Raw genomic sequence first — 23,320 nt, forward strand, 5'->3', positions numbered from 1 at the left:
GTAAAGCTGAATAAACTTTTCCTGCACAACCGGTGGTTCTTCTGTCTCGGACGGGCCTCCTTTTACGTCAGAAAGACTCCCTTTTTATTTCTAACCTGCGTGAAGCTGGCCCCCCACCCCATGCAAGATTCAGTGAAAATATTCTCAATCGTTTGTGCTGCGTTAGTGCTGGTTTGTGCAGAAAGAAATGTTGTTTCTGCTGCTTTAGTTTTGAAGATATAATGAGTTAATTATGACACGATGACGTCACCGCAGCCCCCCGACTCTGTCCAGGTGCAGATATTAGATCAGGGTTTTGAGAACCATTTAAAAACTATTTTAATATTTTAGAGCTAAAGAACAAAGACCTCCCGATGGTTTACGGCAGCGATTCCCAAACTTTTTTAGCCGCGCACCCCCTTCTATGTCTCAACCCGGTTGACGCACCCCCGATCCCCCACCCCTTAAAAAAACGCAACAAGCTTTATTATAGCCATATTAGAGTTGCCATGTTTATTCATGCTAAAATGACCAGAACACACATATAACTTAATAATCACAATCACAACAATGCGCTCTCGCATTTAAATTAAACTGAAACACTGTAACACAGTTCCAATATAATGAAACAAAGTTATGCGCAGGCTTCCCCTTATAAGAGCAAAGAGGATGGATGACGTGCTCAGACTCAATGGCAGAAAGCAGATAAGTTGAGGAAAATGTTAGAATATTTTGAACATTGAACAAAAATTGCAGCAAGTTTAAATGACCGTGGAACTAACACAACCTGTCATCATAACACAGGTTATGGAAATAAAATTTGAACGCCAGTAATTTTAATTCTATTCCCAGTGTTGTACATGAACGCGTTCAAATGAACGCGTTCATTGAACACGTTCATTTATGTGAGAACGTTGAACTGAACTAGTGGGCGACCGATAATCGGCCACGGCCGATTATCGAATTTGATATTCATAATTTTATTAATAATCGGTATCGCCCCCCCCCCCCCCCCAAAAAAAAAATCGAAAATAAATAATTTCGAATTTTTTTTTTTTTTTAAGAAAAATTAAGAAATTTACTGAAATACTGCATTTTCTTTTTGTATTAAGAATGTTCAACATGCTCAAACTTAAGTAAACTTAAGTAAATATTTGCACTTAAAAAAACAACCTGTGTAGCCATTTTCACAACCTGTACTGTTTGGTTGTTTGTCATGTGTACTCGTTAGCTTACTGTTACTACCTCCAAGTAGGCTCTTGCTGTGGTTTGGGTCTGGGAATTGGGAGTATTGTGCCTGACTGTTCTAAAATTGAGGCTGTTATTCCTCTTAATTTGTTATTTTTTATAGGCAGCTTTTTTATTTTATGTAAAGAGAAAATTCACTTAATGTTATTTTTAATAACTGAAATGCTGCTTGTTTTGTTTGATGTTCCATAATTTGCACTTTTGATGTGTGAGCCGTGCGAAGTGAATATTGCTGTCCTTCCTAGTTAAAGCAATAAATTGCTCACCATTCATTTAAATGAATTCTTGTATTGAAATTTGTTTTCTCCCAAAAAGGTAAAAAAAGGGTAATAATCGTATCGGCTGATATCGGCTATCGGTCTTTTTGATTTCCCCCTAATCGGTGATCGAAATAATCGAAAAAAAGGCTGATCGGTCGGACACTAAACTGAACGCAACATATTTACACATAAAGAACTTGAACGTGAACTTGTTCATTCTGCAGATCATGAACTGGAATTTGAACTGTTCAGATTATGTGAGTTGCAGCTTCACTGTTTAGGTCCAATTATTACGGAATAATCCTTCTTATTTCACCAGCGGGCGGCGCGCACATTTAAAATACTCGACGAGCCCGGTGCAGTCTTTACGAATGTAGGCTGATTTATGGTTCCGCGTTACACCAACGCGGAGCCTACGGCGTAGGATACGCGGTGTGCGGACCGTACGGTTCACGTCGCCGCGTACCTTACGCCGTAGCCTTCCCCGTCGATTTAACGCGGAACCATAAATCAGCCTTGACGGGTGAAGAGAGACGTTGCAGTCGCAGCGCCAGCGAGCCGTCAGATGATGATCCGTTTATCATTATCTGTGGGAATTTTACACATCGTCTCCCAAAGAGTCTGACGGTAGGAAACTAACCTTTCTGTGCAAATTATGTCCACCTGCGCTGAGAAAACAAATCTGAACGTCTGCCTCATCAACTTCACATTTGAAACGTCTGGAGTTAAAGCATCAGTGTGAGGAAATATCTGCGAGTCCTTAACAATCAAAAAAGTTCCCAGAAAGACCGAGAGGTCTGATTTCCCAGTAACAGGTAGACAAATTGATAATGCACTACAATGTTGGAGATTTACAGCCTCTGAATAAAGTTGAAAGCCACTAGGACAATACATGATTGTAAAAAACTGAAAAGACCCCCCCCTTTGTGTTATAAACATGTTATAAATTAGTAAATAACTGAAAAGACCCCCCCCTTTGTGTTATAAACATGTAATAAATGTGTTATAAATTAGTAAAAAACTGAAAAGACCCCCCTTTGTGTTCTAAACATGTAATAAATGTTATAAACATGTTATAAATTAGTAAATAACTGAAAAGACCCCCCCTTTGTGTTATAAACATGTAATAAATAAATAAATAAATTAGTAAATAACTGAAAAGACCCCCCCCCTTTGTGTTATAAACATGTAATAAATGTTATAAATTAGTAAATAACTGAAAAGACCCCCCCCCTTTGTGTTATAAACATGTAATAAATGTGTTATAAATTAGTAAATAACTGAAAAGACCCCCCCCTTTGTGTTATAAACATGTAATAAATGTGTTATAAATTAGTAAATAACTGAAAAGACCCCCACTTGTGTTATACGCATGTAATAAATGTGTTATAAATTAGTAAAAAACTGAAAAGACCCCCCCTGTGTTATGAACATGTAATAAATGTGTTATAAATTAGTAAATAACTGAAAAGACCCCCCTTGTGTTATAAACATGTAATAAACATGTTATAAATTAGTAAATAACTGAAAAGACCTCCCCCCCTTTGTGTTATAAACATGTAATGTGTTATAAATTAGTAAAAAACTGAAAAGACTCCCCTTTGTGTTATAAACATGTAATAAATGTGTTATAAATTAGTAAATAACTGAAAAGACCCCCCTTTGTGTTATAAACATGTAATAAATGTGTTATAAACATGTTATAAATTAGTAAATAACTGAAAAGACCCCCCCTTTGTGTTATAAACATGTAAAAAATAAATAAATTAGTAAATAACTGAAAAGACCCCCCCCCCTTTGTGTTATAAACATGTAATAAATGTGTTATAAATTAGTAAATAACTGAAAAGACCCCCCCCTGTGTTATAAACATGTAATAAATGTGTTATAAATTAGTAAATAACTGAAAAGACCCCCCTTTGTGTTATAAACATGTAATAGATGTGTTATAAACATGTTATAAATTAGTAAAAAACTGAAAAGACCCCCCCTTGTGTAATAATCATGTTATAAACATGTTATAAATTAGTAAATAACTTAAAAGACCCCCCCTTTGTGTTATAAACATGTAATAAACATGTAATAAATGTGTTTTAAATTAGTAAATAACTGAAAAGACCCCCCCCTTGTGTTATACACATGTAATAAATGTGTTATAAATGAGTAAATAACTGAAAAGACCCCCCCTTTGTGTTATAAACACGTAATAAATGTGTTATAAACATGTTATAAATTAGTAAATAACTGAAAAGACCCCCCCCCTTTGTGTTATAAACATGTAATAAATGTGTTATAAATTAGTAAATAACTGAAAAGACCCCCCCCCCCTTTGTGTTATAGTGTTATATAATTGATCACGTGTCATAATTAACCCGTTATATCTTCAAAACTAAAGCAACACAAACAAAATTTGTTTCTGCACAAACCAGCACTAACGCAGCACAAACAAACTAGACCATTTTGGTTTATTTTGGCCAAAGTCGGGGGGCTGCGTGAAATTTGAATGACCTTTGAAAAATAACATGATATCTTCAAAACTAAAGCAGCACAAACAAAATTTCTTTCTGCACAAACCAGCACTAACGCAGCACAAACGATTGAGAATATTTTGAGGTTTATTTCTAACACGTCAGAATAGTGAAAGTACTGTAAACTGTAATCTGTTTCATTTGAGCGGGTTGATGGCTGCGCGCTCTCATGCTGCTTATTCTTGTGTAAACGTGTCTGGAAGAACGGTCGTTGGACCTTCAGGCACCTGGAAATGAGTGAAATAGACTAAATAGACTTCTGACGGTGCATTTCTGATGTTCTGGTGGATCTGATGCAATGAGACTTATGGTGCTTTTCCACTAGTACCTACTCAGCGCGCCTCGACTCGACTCGCTCCCGTTTTGCGCTTTTCCACTAGGGGTCTAACGTGCCGAGTAGATACTTTTTCTGTAACTATTCTGCCGAGGTTCTAAGCGGCTGAGTCGGCTGTATCTGACATCATCACCCTACAGGCCACCGATTGGTCGGGGGTGAAGGAAGAAAAAATAAGTTTTGTGTCCTGAAATGTCCTTAGTTCTCAAAACAGTCATATCAGCTATGCACCTGTTGTTTATTGACAAATGTAACTGTGAGAGAGCTAGTTCACATGGGATCTTTTCTCCCGTGTGAACCGGGGGCTTATTGTGAGAGCTTGCGGGCAGGCTTGAGTGAAAGGTATAAAGACGAGAAAGCCGGAAGTTCCATTCAGAGTCAGCTGCGGGTCTGGTGCACGACGCCCAGCGGGTTGATGGCTACTCTGCCTGGACTGTTCCGGCTCTCCAGTCCTTCTGTGTTAAGGTAAGAGGTACATCGTCTAGCCCCTATGTAATTGTCTGTTGCTTTGTCATTTGCGGGGGATAACTTGACACAGAGTTATCCTAGCGAAAGGGCAATTGTGTGTGAATCTTTTTGTGTGCACTGCTTTCTAATAAATGTATTCATATCTTATAGCAAAAGCGAGTGTGTGTCTGATTCACTTTTGCACAGCTGACCGCTCCTGAGCCTAAAGTGAGTTTCTCCCAAAACAGGGGGGTTGGAGTCAGACGTCTGAGTCAGGAGGAGGAAATCAGCGCGAGAACGACTCGCAGTGATTTTAGTCAACAGGCTATGGCAGCAAAAGTCTGTTTCATGATCCACGTCTGAGGTGCAGGTGTTCATAAACCTGGTGCTGAGGAGAGAATTAAAAAGGGATCTAGACGGGCGATAAGGAACGACCAGATCTACCAGGAGCTCTGTCTCTTCATAGCTGCTCACGGCTCCAGCTGATTTCTCAGCAGCGCCCAGACAAACAAACAAAAATTAAAAAGCTTTGCTGCTTGAAGCTTCTCTCTCTCTCATTTTTAACTTGATATGGAACACAAGCCACAGACCCAGCAGCACATCTATCATCTCCTCCAGGTTCTACATCTTTACTGTCTTCGTTTAGATCACACAATCAAATACGTCACAGCAGCTTCTCTCCAACCTCCTACTTCTCATCTGGGTGTGAAAGTGGAGGCGTGACGAGTCGAGTCGCGCTGAATAGCTACTAGTGTAAAAGCGCCATTAGTGTCTGGAGGTGAGCGTCAGTACGTCCACAGGTGAGCGTCAGTACGTCCACAGGTGAGCGTCAGTACGTCCACAGATGAGCGTCAGTACGTCCACAGATGAGCCTCCTTTTATCTCGGATTCCTTCAGTTCACCTGTCAAAAGCCTCTGAAGCCTAAATGCCATCATCTGGACTAGTTCCTGCTGTTCGAGGCTGCAGTTCACTGAGTTTATAGAAACTCCTGACTTTGATCCAAATTCAATTCTGACATTTTGCAAATTAAAGCCAGACTTGGAACCCTAACGGACCTGCAACAGGAGACGTGTCCTCAACTTTACTGGCAGACCTTGAGCCAAAGTTGCTGTGTGTTTGTAGACGTGTGTAAATGTCTGGGTGGCTGCAGCAGCCCCTTCCTAACCCACCTTAAATGCTCTTGATGTTTCAGGAAAGCCAGTTACAGGAGCTCCTGGTGTCGCTTCTCACACTCCCCATTCCTGAGCCCGGAGTCCCGGTTCACCTCGGCGTGGTGAGTCAGTTTAGCGGCAACCTCCACACACACACACACAGTACTTATTTTTCTGATGCAGCATCGCCATGTGACGGATAGATGGAGGTAAAACACGTGGAGGCGTTTGACTCCTCTCTGCCATGTTGTGACACAGCCCCTCTGTTGTCTTGTCTCTTCTCTCCAGCATTCTTTCTTCACTGTGCCTGGCACGAGGGAACTTCCCAGCATCCCTGAAAATGTGAGTGTTATTAGAAAGTCAGGAAGTCTCCCTAGTTAGGAATGCTGGAAGTCATCCCAGTCAAACCTCAAAGGTCTGTTCTGGCTGCAGAGAGCTGCTCACGTGTTGTTTACTGCATCGTGAAGGCCACCTCCTGTTTGTCTTCAAGCAGACCCGGGATGCTGGGTGACGTCCCGGAGGGTGGCGGACATCTCTCACAAAGAATTTGGTCATCCAGATAACACGGTGTACACGGTTAATGAGTTTGTGCATGTGTTAAATAAGCTGCTAATGTTCAGACCCTCAGAAATACCTTTGTAATTAACTGCAACTGTTTCATATTGAGATGTTGACGAGGAGTTTGAGGGCTGGACACACACACACACACACACACACACACACACACACACACACACACACACACACACACACACACACACCAGTCAGAGGGTATTTGCAGTAAGACCAAGTATCAGTAATCGTGAAAGAGTTCAGTGCATCATGGGAAGCATGCCAGCAGTCCCGCCCTCCAGCTGCATGACTGGAGAGATGGTTCCGGGTTGGACGAGCCAGTCCTGACCAGAGTCCAACGCTGGATTCACACTGAATGCGTCAAAAATCTCCTGACGCCTGCATCGTGCTGCTTGGTGGATTCACACTAAAGTCTGTCGACGCCTGCAGTGGGCGGGGCCTGCAGTGGGCGGGGCCTGCAGTGGGCGGGGTCTGTAGTGGGCGGAGCTTCAAGCTGCGCTGCAGAACTGGAGGGAACAGTGTATATAGTCTACATATATCCAGTGTTGGGACTAAAGCGTTATTTAGTAACGTGTTACAGTAATGCCGTTAGTTTTGGCGGTAACTAATACTCTAACGCATTACTTTTTAAATTCAGTAACGCAATTACCGTGCTTACCGTAGCTTTTTTCCCCCACATGGAGACCGGAGGAAACGTAGTGTGTGTGCTTTCAAAAACATGACGGTCGTGAGCGAAGAGAAGGAGAGTTTCACAACGTGGAGATATTGTCATTACAGTAATCCCTGGTTTCTCGCGGGGGTTACATTCCAAAAAGAACCCGTGATAAGTGAAATTCTTTTTACAATTATTATAGAAGGCTTCAAATTGCAGAGATCAGCACCGCCTCGCACGTATTCCACTGCTCTTGAAGCCGCTGCATCCCGACTCTGTAGTGGCTTTTTCTCCTAAAGCCGCGGTGCAGGAGTTTTTACCAGAGAAGAAAATAGTTATGGGTCGTTGTTGTCACTCTTTCTTCTTCGACCATCAGATTAGGGCTGGGCGATTTTGGACAAAAATAAAATCCTGATTTTTTTTCTCTGAAAACCCGATTTTCGATTTCGATTTTTTTGGTAAAACTACAAAAGACAATGGAATAAATTGTTTCAAATATGTTATCTTTATTTTTAAAGAAAAATAGCAAACAAATATCCCTATTGGGAATGAAGTGCAATTGAAACATACTGTAAATCCTCCTTGAGTTTAGTAAAGTGACAACATTTACCATTTTCTTGATCAAACAAAGATGACTAGACAAGCTTTGTCCAATTTCCTTTTTTGCAGCCAGCTGCAAAAAAGGAAAATCGATTTTCCTTTTTTTAACATCGATTGTGATTAATAAATCCGATTTAGATTTAAAATCGATTAATCGCACAGCCCTACATCAGATCGTTGGTCCCGGTGAAGCTGCAGTCTGTCTGCGGTGAACACTGACACACCTGGTTGGAGCGGATTAGGTCATGATGTTTAAACTGTGTTTTGTGATTAATAAGCAAGTTTTTTAATTTTTTTGCGTTGGATCAATGTAGCAAATAAAATCGTTGGGACCATCCAGCTCCTCAACCATCAGATACGTGTTTCACCTGAGCAGTTCAGGTAAAAACGGCAGTCAAATCTGCAAAAATGTCAGTTTGCTGGATGAAATATATTAATTCCTGATAGAATAAGTTTGTTAGTGCACAGCTCTGCTCATGTGTGCATGTGAATGAGTGTACGTTTGTGTGAACATGAAAGTACAATCTGCATTGAGGCTTCTCGCTTTGGGAATCTGTGATTGGACGCTGCCTCGGCGTCGCCGCTGCTCATTTGCATAAAGTTGAGATTTTTCAACTTCAAATTGATGCTCTGGACGCGCTGCTCTGGACGCGCTGCTTTGGACGCCCTGCTCTGGACGCCCTGCTCTGGACGCGCTGCTTTGGACGCGCTGCTCCCGGCGCCTCCGACGTCTCCCGACTTTCACGCGCTTTCATAGAAAATGAATGGCAGCTGGACGCCCGTGACGCTTTCAGTGTGAATCCCACATTAAAGGTTTTCTGGTCCAACAGCCCCTATTGAGCTGGTTTCATGAGACGGGCTCTGATAACCGAAGGGGCACGCCTCCTGCTCCACATTTGGGAACTCAAGGAACCACACAAAGTCATGCAGCCTGAGAGCGAGGTGCTCCGTGCAGGTACTGCGGAACACTATGGGCTTAAAGGTACTCCGGAGTAGGGCTGCAACTAAGGACTATTTTAATAGTCGACTAGTCACCGACTATTGAAACGATTAGTCGCCTGATCGGATAATTAGTAATTTAAAAAAAATTTAGTATGAGGTTGCTTTAATTATGTGGCATATGATAATAAACACCAGAAAGATGGCAGTAGAGCCCTGATATAGCAGGACTGTTTTCTTCATCCTGCTATAGCAGGACTGTTTTCTTCATCCTGCTATAGCAGGACTGTTTTCTACATCCTGATATAGCAGGACTGTTTTCTTCATCCTGCTATAGCAGGACTGTTTTCTTCATCCTGCTATAGCAGGACTGTTTTCTACATCCTGATATAGCAGGACTGTTTTCTACATCCTGATATAGCAGGACTGTTTTCTACATCCTGCTATAGCAGGACTGTTTTCTACATCCTGCTATAGCAGGACTGTTTTCTTCATCCTGATATAGCAGGACTGTTTTCTTCATCCTGCTCTAGCAGGACCGTTTTCTACATCCTGATATAGCAGGACTGTTTTCACTCACTCACTCACTCACTCATCTTCTCCCGCTTTATCCGTTACCGGGTCGCGGGGGCAGCAGCCTCAGCAGGGATGCCCAGACTTCCCTCACCCCAGACACTTCCTCCAGCTCTTCCGGGGGGAGTCCGAGGCGTTCCCAGGCCAGCCGAGAGACATAGTCTCTCCAGCGTGTCCTGGGTCTTCCCCGGGGTCTCCTCCCGGTGGGACATGCCTGGAACACCTCCCTAGGGAGGCGTCCAGGAGGCATCCGGTACAGATGCCCAAGCCACCTCAGCTGACTCCTCTCAATGTGGAGGAGTAGCGGCTCGACTCCGAGCTCCTCCCGGGTGACCGAACTCCTCACCCTATCTCTAAGGGAGCGTCCAGCCACCCTGCGGAGGAAACTCATCTCGGCCGCTTGTATCCGCGATCTTGTCCTTTCGGTCACTACCCAAAGTTCATGACCATAGGTGAGGGTAGGGGCGTAGATTGACCGGTAAATCGAGAGCTTCGCCTTTCGACTCAGCTCCCTCTTTACCACGACGGTCCAGTACATCGACCGCATTACTGCGGACGCTGCACCGATCCGCCTGTCAATCTCACGCTCCATTGTTCCCTCACTCGTGAACAAGATCCCGAGATACTTGAACTCCTCCACCTGAGGCAGGACGTCTCCACCCACCCGGAGAAGGCATGCCACCCTTTTCCGGTCGAGAACCATGGCCTCGGTCTTGGAGGTGCTGATTCTCATCCCTGCCGCGTCGCACTCGGCCGCAAACCGCCCCAGCACATGCTGGAGGTCCCGGTCTGATGAAGCCAACAGGACAACATCATCTGCAAAAAGCAGAGATGAAATCCTGAGGTTCCCAAACCGTATCCCCTCCGGCCCCTGGCTGCGCCTAGAAATCCTGTCCATAAAAATTATGAACAGGACCGGTGACAAAGGGCAGCCCTGCCGGAGTCCAACATGCACCGGGAACAAGTCTGACTTACTGCCGGCAATGCGAACCAGACTCCTGCTTCGATCATACAGAGACCGGACAGCCCTTAGTAGAGGGCCCCGGACTCCATACTCACTCAGCACCCCCCACAGAATGGCACGAGGGACACGGTCAAATGCCTTCTCCAGATCCACAAAGCACATGTAGACTGGTTGGGCAAATTCCCATGAACCCTCGAGCACCCTGCGGAGGGTATAGAGCTGGTCCAGTGTTCCACGACCGGGACGAAAACCGCATTGTTCCTCCTGAATCCGAGGTTCGACTATCGGCCGTAATCTCCTCTCCAGTACCCTGGCGTAGACTTTCCCCGGGAGGCTGAGAAGTGTGATCCCCCTGTAGTTGGAACACACTCTCCGGTCCCCCTTTTTAAACAGAGGGACCACCACCCCGGTTTGCCACCCCAGCGGTACTGTCCCCTTCCTCCATGCAATGTCGCACAGGCGTGTCAGCCAAGACAGCCCTACGACATCCAGAGACTTGAGGTACTCAGGGCGAATCTCATCCACCCCCGGTGCCCGGCCACCGAGGAGCTTACGAACCACCTCGGTGACCTCGGCTTGGGTGATGGATGAGCACGCCTCCGAGCCCCAACCCTCTGCTTCCTCAGTGGAAGGCATGTCAGTCGGGTTAAGGAGATCCTCAAAGTATTCCTTCCACCGTCCGACAATGTCCCCAGTCGAGGTCAACAGCTCCCCACCAGCACCATAAATGGTGCCGGCAGAGTACTGCTTCCCCCTTCTGAGGCGCAGAACGGTCCTCCAGAATTTCCTCGAGGCCGACCGAAAGTCCTCCTCCATGGCCTCCCCGAACTCCTCCCAGACCCGAGTTTTTGCCTCCAAGACTGCCCGAGCCGCGGCCCGCTTGGCCTGCCGGTACCTATCTACTGCGTCAGGAGTCCCACCGGCCAACATAGCCCGGTAGGACTCCTTCTTCAGTCTGACGGCATCCTGTACTTCCGGTGTCCACCACCGGGTTCTAGGATTGCCGCCCCGACAGGCACCGGAGACCTTGCGTCCACAACTTCGAGCCGCCGCGTCGACAATGGAGGCAGAGAACATGGTCCACTCGGACTCAATGTCCCCCGCCTCCCCCGGGATCTGAGAGAAGCTCTCCCGGAGGTGGGAGTTGAAGATGTCCCTGACAGAGGGCTCAGCCAGACGTTCCCAACAGACCCTCACAATCCGTTTGGGTCTGCCCGGTCTGTCCAACCTCCTCCTCCGCCAGCGCACCCAACTCACCACCAGGTGGTGATCAGTTGACAGCTCAGCCCCTCTCTTCACCCGAGTGTCCAAGACATGCGGCCGAAGGTCAGATGAAACGACAACAAAGTCGATCATTGACCTCCGGCCTAGGGTGTCCTGGTGCCACGTGCACTGATGGACACCCTTATGCTTGAACATGGTGTTCGTGATGGACAAACTGTGACTCGCACAGAAGTCCAACAACAAAACACCACTCGGGTTCAGATCGGGGAGGCCGTTCCTCCCAATCACGCCTCTCCAGGTATCACTGTCATTGCCCACGTGAGCGTTGAAGTCCCCCAGTAGAACAATGGAGTCCCCAGTTGGAGCACTATCAAGTACTCCTCCCAGGGACTCCAAGAAGGCCGGGTACTCCCCACTGCTGTTCGGCCCGTAGGCACAAACAACAGTGAGAGACCTATCCCCGACCCGAAGGCGCAGGGAAGCGACCCTCTCGTTCACCGGGGTGAACTCCAACACATGGCGGCTGAGCTGGGGGGCTATAACCAAGCCCACACCAGCCCGCCGCCTCTCACCCTGGGCAACTCCAGAGTAGTGGAGGGTCCAGCCCCCTTCAAGGAGCTGGGTTCCAGAGCCCAAGCTATGTGTGGAGGTGAGCCCGACTATCTCTAGCCGGTATCTCTCAACCTCACGCACAAGCTCCGGCTCCTTCCCCCCCAGCGAGGTGACATTCCATGTCCCCACTGTGAGGGTTGATGTCCAGGGATTGGGTCGTCGAGGCACCCCGCCACGACTGCTACCCAACCCACAATGCACCGGCCTGCCATGGTCCTTCCTGCGGGTGGTGGGCCTACTGGAAGGCGGACCCGCGTCGCCGTTTCGGGCTGAGCCCGGCCGGGTCCCACGGGCAAAGACCCGGCCACCAGGCGCTCGCCATCGAGCCCCAACCCCAGGCCTGGCTCCAGGGCGGGGCCCCGGTGACGCCGATCCGGGCGACGTAGCGGTCCTTGTTTTATTCGTCTTCATAACAAGCTTGTGAACCGCTCTTAGTCTGGCCCGTCACCCAGGACCTGTTTGCCATGGGAGACCCTACCAGGGGCGAAAGTGCCCCCGACAACATAGCTCCTAGGATCACTCGGGCACACAAACCCCTCCACCACAGTAAGGTGGCGGTTCAAGGAGGGGCCTGCTATAGCAGGACTGTTTTCTTCATCCTGATATAGCAGGACTGTTTTCTTCATCCTGCTCTAGCAGGACTGTTTTCTACATCCTGATATAGCAGGACTGTTTTCTACATCCTGATATAGCAGGACTGTTTTCTACATCCTGCTATAGCAGGACTGTTTTCTTCATCCTGATATAGCAGGACTGTTTTCTACATCCTGATATAGCAGGACTGTTTTATTCATCCTGCTATAGCGGGACTGTTTTCTACATCCTGCTATAGCGGGACTGTTTTCTACATCCTGATATAGCAGGACTGTTTTCTTCATCCTGATATAGCAGGACTGTTTTCTACATCCTGATATAGCAGGACTGTTTTCTTCATCCTGCTATAGCAGGACTGTTTTCTTCATCCTGATATAGCAGGACTGTTTTCTACATCCTGATATAGCAGGACTGTTTTCTTCATCCTGCTATAGCAGGACTGTTTTCTTCATCCTGATATAGCAGGACTGTTTTCTACATCCTGATATAGCAGGACTGTTTTCTACATCCTGATATAGCAGGACTGTTTTCTTCATCCTGCTATAGCGGGACTGTTTTCTACATCCTGATATAGCAGGACTGTTTTCTACATCCTGATATAGCAGGACTGTTTTCTACATCCTGCTATAGCAGGACTGTTTTCTACATCCTGATATAGCAGGACTGTTTTCTACATCCTGATATAGCAGGACTGTTTTCTACATCCTGATATAGCGGGACTGTTTTCTTCATCCTGCTATAGCGGGACTGTTTTCTTCATCCTGCTATAGCAGGACTGTTTTCTTCATCCTGCTATAGCAGGACTGTTTTCTTCATCCTGCTATAGCAGGACTGTTTTATTCATCCTGCTACAGCGGGACTGTTTTCTTCATCCTGATATAGCAGGACTGTTTTCTTCATCCTGCTATAGCGGGACTGTTTTCTTCATCCTGCTATAGCGGGACTGTTTTATTCATCCTGCTACAGCGGGACTGTTTTCTTCATCCTGATATAGCAGGACTGTTTTCTACATCCTGATATAGCAGGACTGTTTTCTTCATCCTGCTATAGCGGGACTGTTTTCTACATCCTCATATAGCGGGACTGTTTTCTTCATCCTGCTATAGCGGGACTGTTTTCTACATCCTAATATTGCGGGGCTGTTTTCTTCATCCTGCTATAGCAGGACTGTTTTCTTCATCCTGCTATAGCGGGACTGTTTTCTTCATCCTGCTATAGCGGGACTGTTTTTTTCATCCTGCTATAGCAGGACTGTTTTCTTCATCCTGCTATAGCGGGACTGTTTTCTTCATCCTGCTATAGCGGGACTGTTTTCTTCATCCTGCTATAGCAGGACTGTTTTCTTCATCCTGCTATAGCGGGACTGTTTTCTTCATCCTGCTATAGTAGGACTGTTTTCTACATCCTGATATAGCAGTATTGTTTTCTTCATCCTGCTATAGCGGGACTGTTTTCTACATCCTGCTATAGCAGGACTGTTTTATTCATCCTGCTATACACGAATCCGGCGACCGGTTTGTGTGTGCCGCCATCTTGCGGCGGCGCCATCGCTGCGGTGGCAGGTGTCAATCTGCCACCGCAGCGCTGTTATTGTAACCTGACGCTCTACAGCATCATTATAGCTGGATTGATGATGTTAGACAGTGGCCTTCCATAAATAATGAAGGTATCTTAAATAAATGCTGATGTTAATTTATAAATAATGATTTGTTTGAGCGATAAGCAGGAAAGAATAGAGGAATAGGGAGATAAGGGAGTGTATGATTAAACACTTTAATATAGCTCTCTCCACCTCCTCTCCTTACGAGGCACGTCTGCACAATTAAATATTACCTGTTTATGTTTTGTTTAATTTTAGGTATCCAAGAATATTTTATTGATCGCCTGGCGTCCGATGACCAAAAAAAACGCAATTACAGGTCTCTAATTGAAGGGCAGAACTATCTCAGCTCCGGATGATACAGAATACATACATAACCCCAATCTTCAGATAAAACTAGTTTGTTGAGGAAAAAATATCAACTCTATTTGTAGCTGCAGAAGAAAAAAATAATCTCACGAGGAAAACAAAAATATTGCTCACGCCTCGGAGCCTCTTCAGCATAATATAGCAGTCAAAAAAAAGAAAAGAAAAGTAAGAGTAATATAAAACATGTACTGTATGTTGTACTATTATACTAATTTATTGAAACACATGGCGAGTCAAACATTTACCAAGGCAGCTGCCAAACACTAAACAAGGTAGTAAGACGTGGGTTGTGCAGAACTGCGGCAGTAAATCCTCATCGGAGCTCCATTCTTTAGTAGAGATTTCATATGAACCCAAACGGTTAATAATCATTATTTTCTCCATATACCGCTCCCTGGCTTCCTTGTTTAAGGTATCCTGGTAAATTCCAGTTCCTTTCCAGCAGTTTAACATCTTTTTTTTGCGTTCCGTCTGTTCACTTGGTGAAACAGAAAAGTCCGTCCTGTCTTCATTCACTATCAAAACAAATGCACGTGACCGGGAGGGACAGGAGTTTTCCGATGATACAAATACATTAAGAGAGCCTGGCAGGGAGCGGAGTAATAGATCCATGGGAGCGGAGCATGGATCTATATACGTATTATGTCTATGGGCTGGAGCGGAGGAGCGGAGCCGCCACCGCAGTAATGGCGGCCGCTCGACTTCCGGGTTTCGCCGGATTCGTGTATAGCAGGACTGTTTTCTTCATCCTGCTATAGCGGGACTGTTTTCTTCATCCTGCTATAGCGGGACTGTTTTCTTCATCCTGCTATAGCGGGACTGTTTTCTTCATCCTGCTATAGCAGGACTGTTTTCTACATCCTGATATAGCAGGACTGTTTTCTTCATCCTGCTATAGCGGGACTGTTTTCTTCATCCTCATATAGCGGGACTGTTTTCTACATCCTCATATAGCGGGACTGTTTTCTACATCCTGCTATAGCGGGACTGTTTTCTTCATCCTGCTATAGCGGGACTGTTTTCATCCTGCTATAGCGGGACTGTTTTCTTCATCCTGCTATAGCGGGACTGTTTTCTTCATCCTGCTATAGCGGGACTGTTTTCTTCATCCTGCTATAGCGGGACTGTTTTCTTCATCCTGCTATAGCGGGACTGTTTTCTCCATCCTGCTATAGCAGGACGGTTTTCTTCATCCTGCTATAGCGGGACTGTTTTCTTCATCCTGCTATAGCGGGACTGTTTTCTTCATCCTGATATAGCAGGACTGTTTTCTTCATCCTGCTACAGCGGGACTGTTTTCTTCATCCTGCTATAGCAGGACTGTTTTCTTCATCCTGCTATAGCAGGACTGTTTTCTACATCCTGATATAGCAGGACTGTTTTCTTCATCCTGCTACAGCGGGACTGTTTTCTTCATCCTCATATAGCGGGACTGTTTTCTACATCCTCATATAGCGGGACTGTTTTCTTCATCCTGCTATAGCGGGACTGTTTTCTTCATCCTGCTATAGCGGGACTGTTTTCTTCATCCTGCTATAGCGGGACTGTTTTCATCCTGCTATAGCGGGACTGTTTTCTTCATCCTGCTATAGCGGGACTGTTTTCTACATCCTGATATAGCAGGACTGTTTTCTTCATCCTGCTATAGCGGGACTGTTTTCTTCATCCTGCTATAGCAGGACTGTTTTCTTCATCCTGCTATAGCGGGACTGTTTTCTACATCCTGATATAGCAGGACTGTTTTCTTCATCCTGCTATAGCAGGACTGTTTTCTACATCCTGCTATAGCGTGACTGTTTTCTCCATCCTGATATAGCAGGACTGTTTTCTACATCCTGCTATAGCGGGACTGTTTTCTTCATCCTGCTACAGCGGGACGGTTTTCTTCATCCTGCTATAGCGGGACTGTTTTCTTCATCCTGCTCCCGCCCGCCTCCGCAAAACTCTGAGAATTCATGCCCGCACGGCGCACGATAATAGAGATGCATTGATTTAGTGTCTTCTCCCATCCTGCAAGAGAAATGTCCAGACAAAGCTATCTGATCTAATGTTAACATGATCATTGTGGAGTTTGATGGATAATTGACAGTTCATAGGCACCTGACTGAAAGTTCAATCAATTATGATTGAGGTTATAGCAACGATAGTAGCTGTGAGTGGCTCAAATAACACTAATAAATAACATGAAATAAACAAACGAATGAAACGAATTAATTTAACAAAAGAAGCGCTTGGCCGTTATATTGCTGTGAAGGGCGATAATGTTGCTGACCGACTGCGGTCCCAATCCCGTGCGTCTCTCTTCCAAGATTAATTTAAAATACTTTTGTTAGGAAAAGTCAGGCATAACGTTAAAGCTCTCTCTTAAAGCCAAAATAAGCTTAATATCTTACCAAGCCGAGTCTGTTTCGTTCAACACTCCGATGTGCTTCCTCTTCAAATGCATTACCGAAGTGCTCCCGTGAAATGCAAGGACGGCTTTGCAAACCTTGCAAGTTATCTTTTTATCATCCGTATCGAGTCTAAAATGCTCAGAAACTTTTGAAGTTTTATTACGCGCAGCTGTTGAGACGCTATTGTGCATGACGACTGTCGGCAGAGATTGTATTGAAGTGAGACGCCTCACTCCATTGGAAAAACAGGTCTGGCGACAATTGTCGACAATTAATTGATTGTGGAATGGTTGCAGCCCTTCTCCGGAGGCCCCTAAAGGCTTTTTATGTCAGGAGGCAGATTTGAGTAATTTCCTGGATTTCACAGTTTTCCTCATCAGAAAATTCCCTGCAATGTTTTGGACCGACTGGAGACTTAAGATTAATTTTCAGTGACTTGACTTTTAAATTTAAAAAAAAAAAAAGAATCTTTGTTCAGATTCATGTCCTGAGTGCTTGATAAAGGTTTGTGATTGGTTTTAGTCAGAAATACCACAGAGAAGACTCCACCGTGTCTTTACTGCTGCGTTGGTATCAGCTGGTTTTAGGTTTTAGTCAGATCTGTCTCCTTCTGAAACCCGTGCGGCAGCTTTGTGCCGTTCGCTTCATGGATTCAGCAAGCGCAGCCTGGTGGAAGTAACGCCGAGGAGGCTGGTTTTACTTGGTGAGGTGTTTGCAGGGTGCCGTGATGTCACTGCATTATCAGCTCAGCAAAGGAGACCACGCCAAGCAAAGTCACATGATTGTGTTATGTCAGTTTTTCTCTCGGTAGAGACTTAAAACGCTGTTTTTTTTTTAATAATACACCCTTTTTAACACTGGTATTCAATGCTGTGACTGCATGAGTGAAACCTGATCAGGTGCAGATTGATCCAAACGAAGGCCTTTGTCTCTAAACGCAAGGTACGAAGCATCAGAGATGTGCTACATGCAGCCACCGGTACTGAAGCACTGCAGCCGTAACCGCGGCGACGTCTTGGATGAATCACAGTTAATACCAGCGTGTTTGTCTTCACCACCACAGCTAACTCTTCTGTGTCTTTTTTCTTCTGTTTGAACTTTTGCAGAGAAACCTAACAGAGTACTTTGTAGCAGTAGATGTCAATAACATGCTTCATCTGTACGCTAGTATGCTTTACGAACGTCGAATCCTCATCTGCTGTAGCAAACTAAGCACTGTAAGTAGACTCGTCCTTCGGTTTCCTCTCCTTCAGCTCCTGGTTCACATGAATGTCTCCTGATGTTTAACTGATCTGACAAACAATTGGGTTTACATACTCTTTAAAGATAATGTCTTCATAGACAGACTTATGTTTTTATTCTTATATACAGCTCTGTTGGAAATTAACAAAGTTTTTAAAAAATTACCTCAAATAAAATACATTTTGTTGCACTATGGAAAATAGAAATAAAAAAATTGTTGCGCTGATATCCTTAAAGGAGCATGAGGCTGCTTTTAAGAAATGAGACTCTCTAGCGCCACCCTTCACCACGACGGCCGCCGGGGGTACTGCAGACAACAGCGAAGCCGGTACGGGAGAACGGGGAGAACGTGCATGCAGCGTCGTGTGACGTCACATCCGCAGGACAGCGCGGGAAATTGGGCCCTCGAATTGCAGCACACAGCCTGTTCAAGGCAACGGAGAGATACACTAGAGGGCTCATTCATTTTGATTTGGAACGCTTCATCTGACATTATTACTAGAAAACTTAAAACGTATACGCATTTTTTTCATAAATCCTGCCTCAATCCGGCCTCAAGCTCCTTTAAATCTTTTTAAACTCTTATTCCTTTGCAAAACGTATGAATTCAACATATTTCCTGTTTTTCTTATCAACTTCATTTAATTTAATATTGATCCATTTAATATTGATCCATTTTCAATCACACTCCAAAAGGTGAAACTTTTACCGTTTTGTAATGTTGCCATTTTTACGCACAACACTTTTTACGCACAACACATACTTTTTTGGCCGATACCGATGCTTTGAAAATGCCGTGATCGGGCGATCGATCGGGACAACACTATTTGGTGGTATGTGGCATTGTTTTGAAAGATTATGACACCTTTCTCTCACTTTTGTTGACATAGTGAAGCTCCTCCGCCATCCAATGCTCAGCTGTTCATGTTTTACAGACCTCAAATGCAAGCTTGGATCCACATATTTACAAATGAAATGAAGCTGATGACAAAGAGTTATCATGAGTTTATACTGTCAACGGTTAAATCAAAGTGAAAGGGAACTTTAGCATTTCTGCTTCCCCTCCTATTGTCCTAACTTTCTCAGATTTGAGGTCGTATTATCTGCACATCCAAAACCAGTTTGAGCCTGTTCCTGTGAGTCACTGACTTCCCCTGTGGTCAGTGAGTCACGTCGTTGCACCGAGCAGCGATGGACACTGCAGTTTATTTAGAAACGTCTCCACGGATGAGTACTGCTTCACCGAGGGTCTCGTTTGTGCACCGTCCTGTAGGAACGCCGCCACAACGAGGCTCTTGAGTCACTGTGAAGGACATATGCTTTTCATCTCTGACAAAACTCTCAGCCGCGCGTGAGAGACGTGAAAACATCGTTACTGGTTTTTATTGAAAGGAGTTTGGTCGTTGCGGCTGATTGGCATTGAAGCTCCATATGAGCGGCGACGAATCTAAAAACAGATTCTCCCTGAGGTTCTGCTTTTCCTCTTAGCCATTTAAAATAGATAAAAGTAATGGAACCACAAGAGTAATTAAAGCAGCAAGCAGCGATGAACGGGCCCTCAAGCGTGCAATTTTCACCAATAAAAGTCAAGACTCAAAACTAAGTCTGATGACACCACCCACCACTCTTTATGTCAAACCATTCAAAAGTTATGGCAGAAAATAGGAACTATCAAATATCGACCAATCAGAAGAAGGGGCGTGGCTAATTTGCACCAATTATGTTCAAGGACTCAAAACTAAGTCTGATGACACCACCCACGACTCTTTATGTCAAACCATTCAAAGGTTATAGCAGAAAGCAGGAACTATCAAATATGGACCAATCAGATGAAGGGGGGGGGCGCGCTTTTTGGTGTCTATCGTCGCCACGGTAACACTTTTGAAAGAGAAAAGTAATGCCCATCGTCGCAGGATGGAGACACACATTTTGATGTATAACACACCTGGGTGCATGTTACGGTTCGGGCCGTATTAACTGCCGAAGAAATGGCATAAATTGCGCCAAAATTACACGATTAATTGAAAATGGCCGACTTCCTGTTCGGTTTCGGCCAAAATACCTACAGATACAATAGGGCCTTCGCACTGTCAGTGCTCGGGCCCTAATTATATGTGGATATTAAGATTTAGGGAGCTGTGACAGCTATCTTGGTTACTTGTGTTTCCAGCAGCTTCTGTGCAGTATTTCATGATAACAAAGGGAGACTTTGCTGGAGTGAAGCACGTCGTTAAACTCTACCCTTTCTGCTCCGGCTCAACGCCGGCGGCTCCATCGGGACTGCAGAAGACTGATGTTTCTGGGTTAAAATGCTGAAAGTTACGCTCGGCGGGACGAGCTGGAGAAATAAACTGTCAGTTTAATAGATCAATTAGTGGAAGGAGAAGTGTGGACTCGAGGCCTCTGTAGAGAGATGAAGCGCTTGTTCGAGGAAATATGAGGCCTTATCTTTCTAATGTTCAAGTCCTTTCACACCAATTGAAACACAATTATAAATCTCAGTGTTACATTGGCCGTAGATAAATGTTCCTTTCCAATAGATCAATGCTGCACACAGAAACTCAGCACGTCTTTAGTTTATGCTGCCATCAAGTGGCTAAAAATAGGTAGTTCAGCACCACTCAAGGTGACAAACTTGCTTATAATTTTTGAAAAGATCCACATCTATAGATGATATTTTGGTATGATAACCTTCCTGAGTGGCAGCTGGATCAGAGTTATCAGCTTATGAAGTTACCACCCCCTTCAGAAAATTACATTTTAGATGCTTGTTTATAAAACTAAGCTGGTTCATTATCTCATCCGTGTCCTGTATGTCGTGTATTTGCAGATAAAGACCTGTTTGTGACATTAGTGGCTGTTATACTGTAGTTTCATAGGAGCCTAATGATGCTCTTCTAGTTTAAGGCTCACAATGACCTGTAACAACAATATAGTAGGGCTATATGATTTACATTTCCTGAATCCTTATGGTCCTGTGAGTATTCCAGTTTTTGTGTTTTGTGTCTCTGTTGTTCCTAGATGACACAAGGCTAAAAGATAGTATATCCTTTAGATGAAAATTGTGTAAAAATGTGTGTTGTTTATAGTTTAAAGAGCTGCAGTGACCTCTATGTTGGTCAGAAAGATTCACATCTTAGCTTGAATGAATGATTAAAAGGTCTCCTAAAATGATACCAAAGGAATTATAGTGAAACATTGACAGATATCCTGTACATGAGTCTAGACCAGGATATGCAGCAGCATCTAAAATGTAATTTTCTGAAGGGGGTGGTAACTTCATGAGCTGATAACTATGATCCAGCTGCCACTCAGGAAGGTTATCATACCATAATATCATCTATAGATGTGGATATTTTCAAAAGTCCTAAATAAGTTTTGTCACCTTGAGTGGTGCTGACAAGCAAAATTTTGGGCTCTGGCCCCTGGACTAAGACTACAGCAGGTCCCACAATGAATTGAACTAATTCCTGGTAACACGGTCCAAAGTCTTTATCCCATAGCAACGGCTCTCAGTATTCCTGGAGCCCCCTTCCCCCCCAATCAGAGTACCTTCAGCTGTGGTCTGGTGTCCACGGCCTCCAGTGGGTTCAGGTTCGCTGCGTTACAGGTGGCAGCTGAAGTGGCAGGTCTCAACCTAAATCTTGGAGGTGCAGATTATTTCTCTTCCCAACACCAACAGAGCTGGATAGTTTAACCAATATTCTCAAAATATGCAATCTTCACTTGTTTCTAGCGTTCTCTATATAAACCAATGCACTTTCTATTGTATGTTTCACGTTAGCTGGTTATTGCATATCTGCATATACTGAGCACCAGGTGATGTTTCCTTGATTTTGTTCACAGTTAACGGCCTGTGTTCATGGCTCAGCAGCCATGTTGTACCCCATGCACTGGCAGCACGTTTACATTCCTGTCCTTCCTCAGCATTTGCTTGACTACTGCTGGTAAGTAATCAGCATTCAGACTGCCACACTCCCCCCACAGGAAAACACGTGTGTGCACAACAGAGAGAGGGGGGGTGGGGGGGCGCAGGCAGGTGGAAGCAGCAACAGGATGACCGGGGGGGGTGCAGGTGGAAGCAGCACTGGTGGGTAGGGCTGGGCGATATGGACCAAAAGTCATATCTTGATATTTTCTAGCTGAATGGCGATACTCGATATATATCGATATTTTTTCTGTGACATAATTGGGGTTTCCCCCAAAGCATTATAGCATAGCATCTCTGTTAGCATCTCTTTTAGCTTCATTTTATTCTGAGGCAAACCCTTAAAAAAACAGTCAGTTTTAATACAAAGCCTCGTGCCAAATGTCACACAGGGACCTTTATTAACAGAGTTCTGCAAAATATCAAAATGTATAAAACAAATGAAATAAAAATAAACTGCCTGCATATATAGAATAAAAATGCTTCTTGAATAAAATAAAACAAATATCCCTTTCCTGCATAACAATTAAATTAAAATACACTGTAATTAATACAATGTAGACAGTAACAGGCAGACTTTTCCACTGAGGTTGACAGTTGTGCAAATAACAAAACATGTGTGCAAATTTCAAATAAAACATTCAAGTCAATTTGTCACAAAATAAGCTATATCAAAATCATAAAAAAAAAATATATATTATTTTTTTTTAATATCGATATAAATGATATCATCTCGTACCATATCGTGTTTGAAAATATATCAATATTTATTAAAATCTCAATATATCGCCCAGCCCTACTGGTGGGGACGGGGGGCGCAGGCCAGCATGCAGCTCCCGAAGCTCCGGCCTGCAAACATGCACAAAAGAGAAAAAAAGGGAAACTACAGGAACGAAGGACAAAGTCCATCGTTACTGTTGTTAATTCACTGTTGTTAATTCACAGCACCACGTTTAGAAGGTCCGTGAACTCCTCTGTCCTTCACAGTTCAAGAATCAGAGGTCAGGCCGTCTGTCAAACAGCTAAAGCTCGGCTGACACCGATTCAACGGGACAATTTTCCCGAGCAACTGCTGCAGCAAATGTGCAAGAAAAGATCAGCGAGGTGTT

At 44.5% G+C, this 23,320-nt stretch overlaps 1 protein-coding gene across 4 annotated transcripts in view; it reads left to right on the top strand.

The window, feature by feature from the left end:
• Positions 1 to 23,320, top strand: part of dennd1a (DENN/MADD domain containing 1A) — a 94,572-nt gene that overhangs the window by 28,602 nt on the left and 42,650 nt on the right. For all 4 annotated transcript variants that reach the window (XM_061734629.1, XM_061734631.1, XM_061734630.1 and 1 more), the window contains exons 7-10: positions 5,990 to 6,070; positions 6,237 to 6,290; positions 18,148 to 18,258; positions 22,130 to 22,230. In XM_061734629.1, coding sequence (XP_061590613.1) covers positions 5,990 to 6,070; positions 6,237 to 6,290; positions 18,148 to 18,258; positions 22,130 to 22,230 — 347 coding nt within the window. The remainder of the gene's footprint in view (positions 1 to 5,989; positions 6,071 to 6,236; positions 6,291 to 18,147; positions 18,259 to 22,129; positions 22,231 to 23,320) is intronic.

This window comes from Cololabis saira, chromosome 11 (assembly GCF_033807715.1).
Source record: "Cololabis saira isolate AMF1-May2022 chromosome 11, fColSai1.1, whole genome shotgun sequence".
NCBI classification, from domain to species: domain Eukaryota; kingdom Metazoa; phylum Chordata; class Actinopteri; order Beloniformes; family Belonidae; genus Cololabis; species Cololabis saira.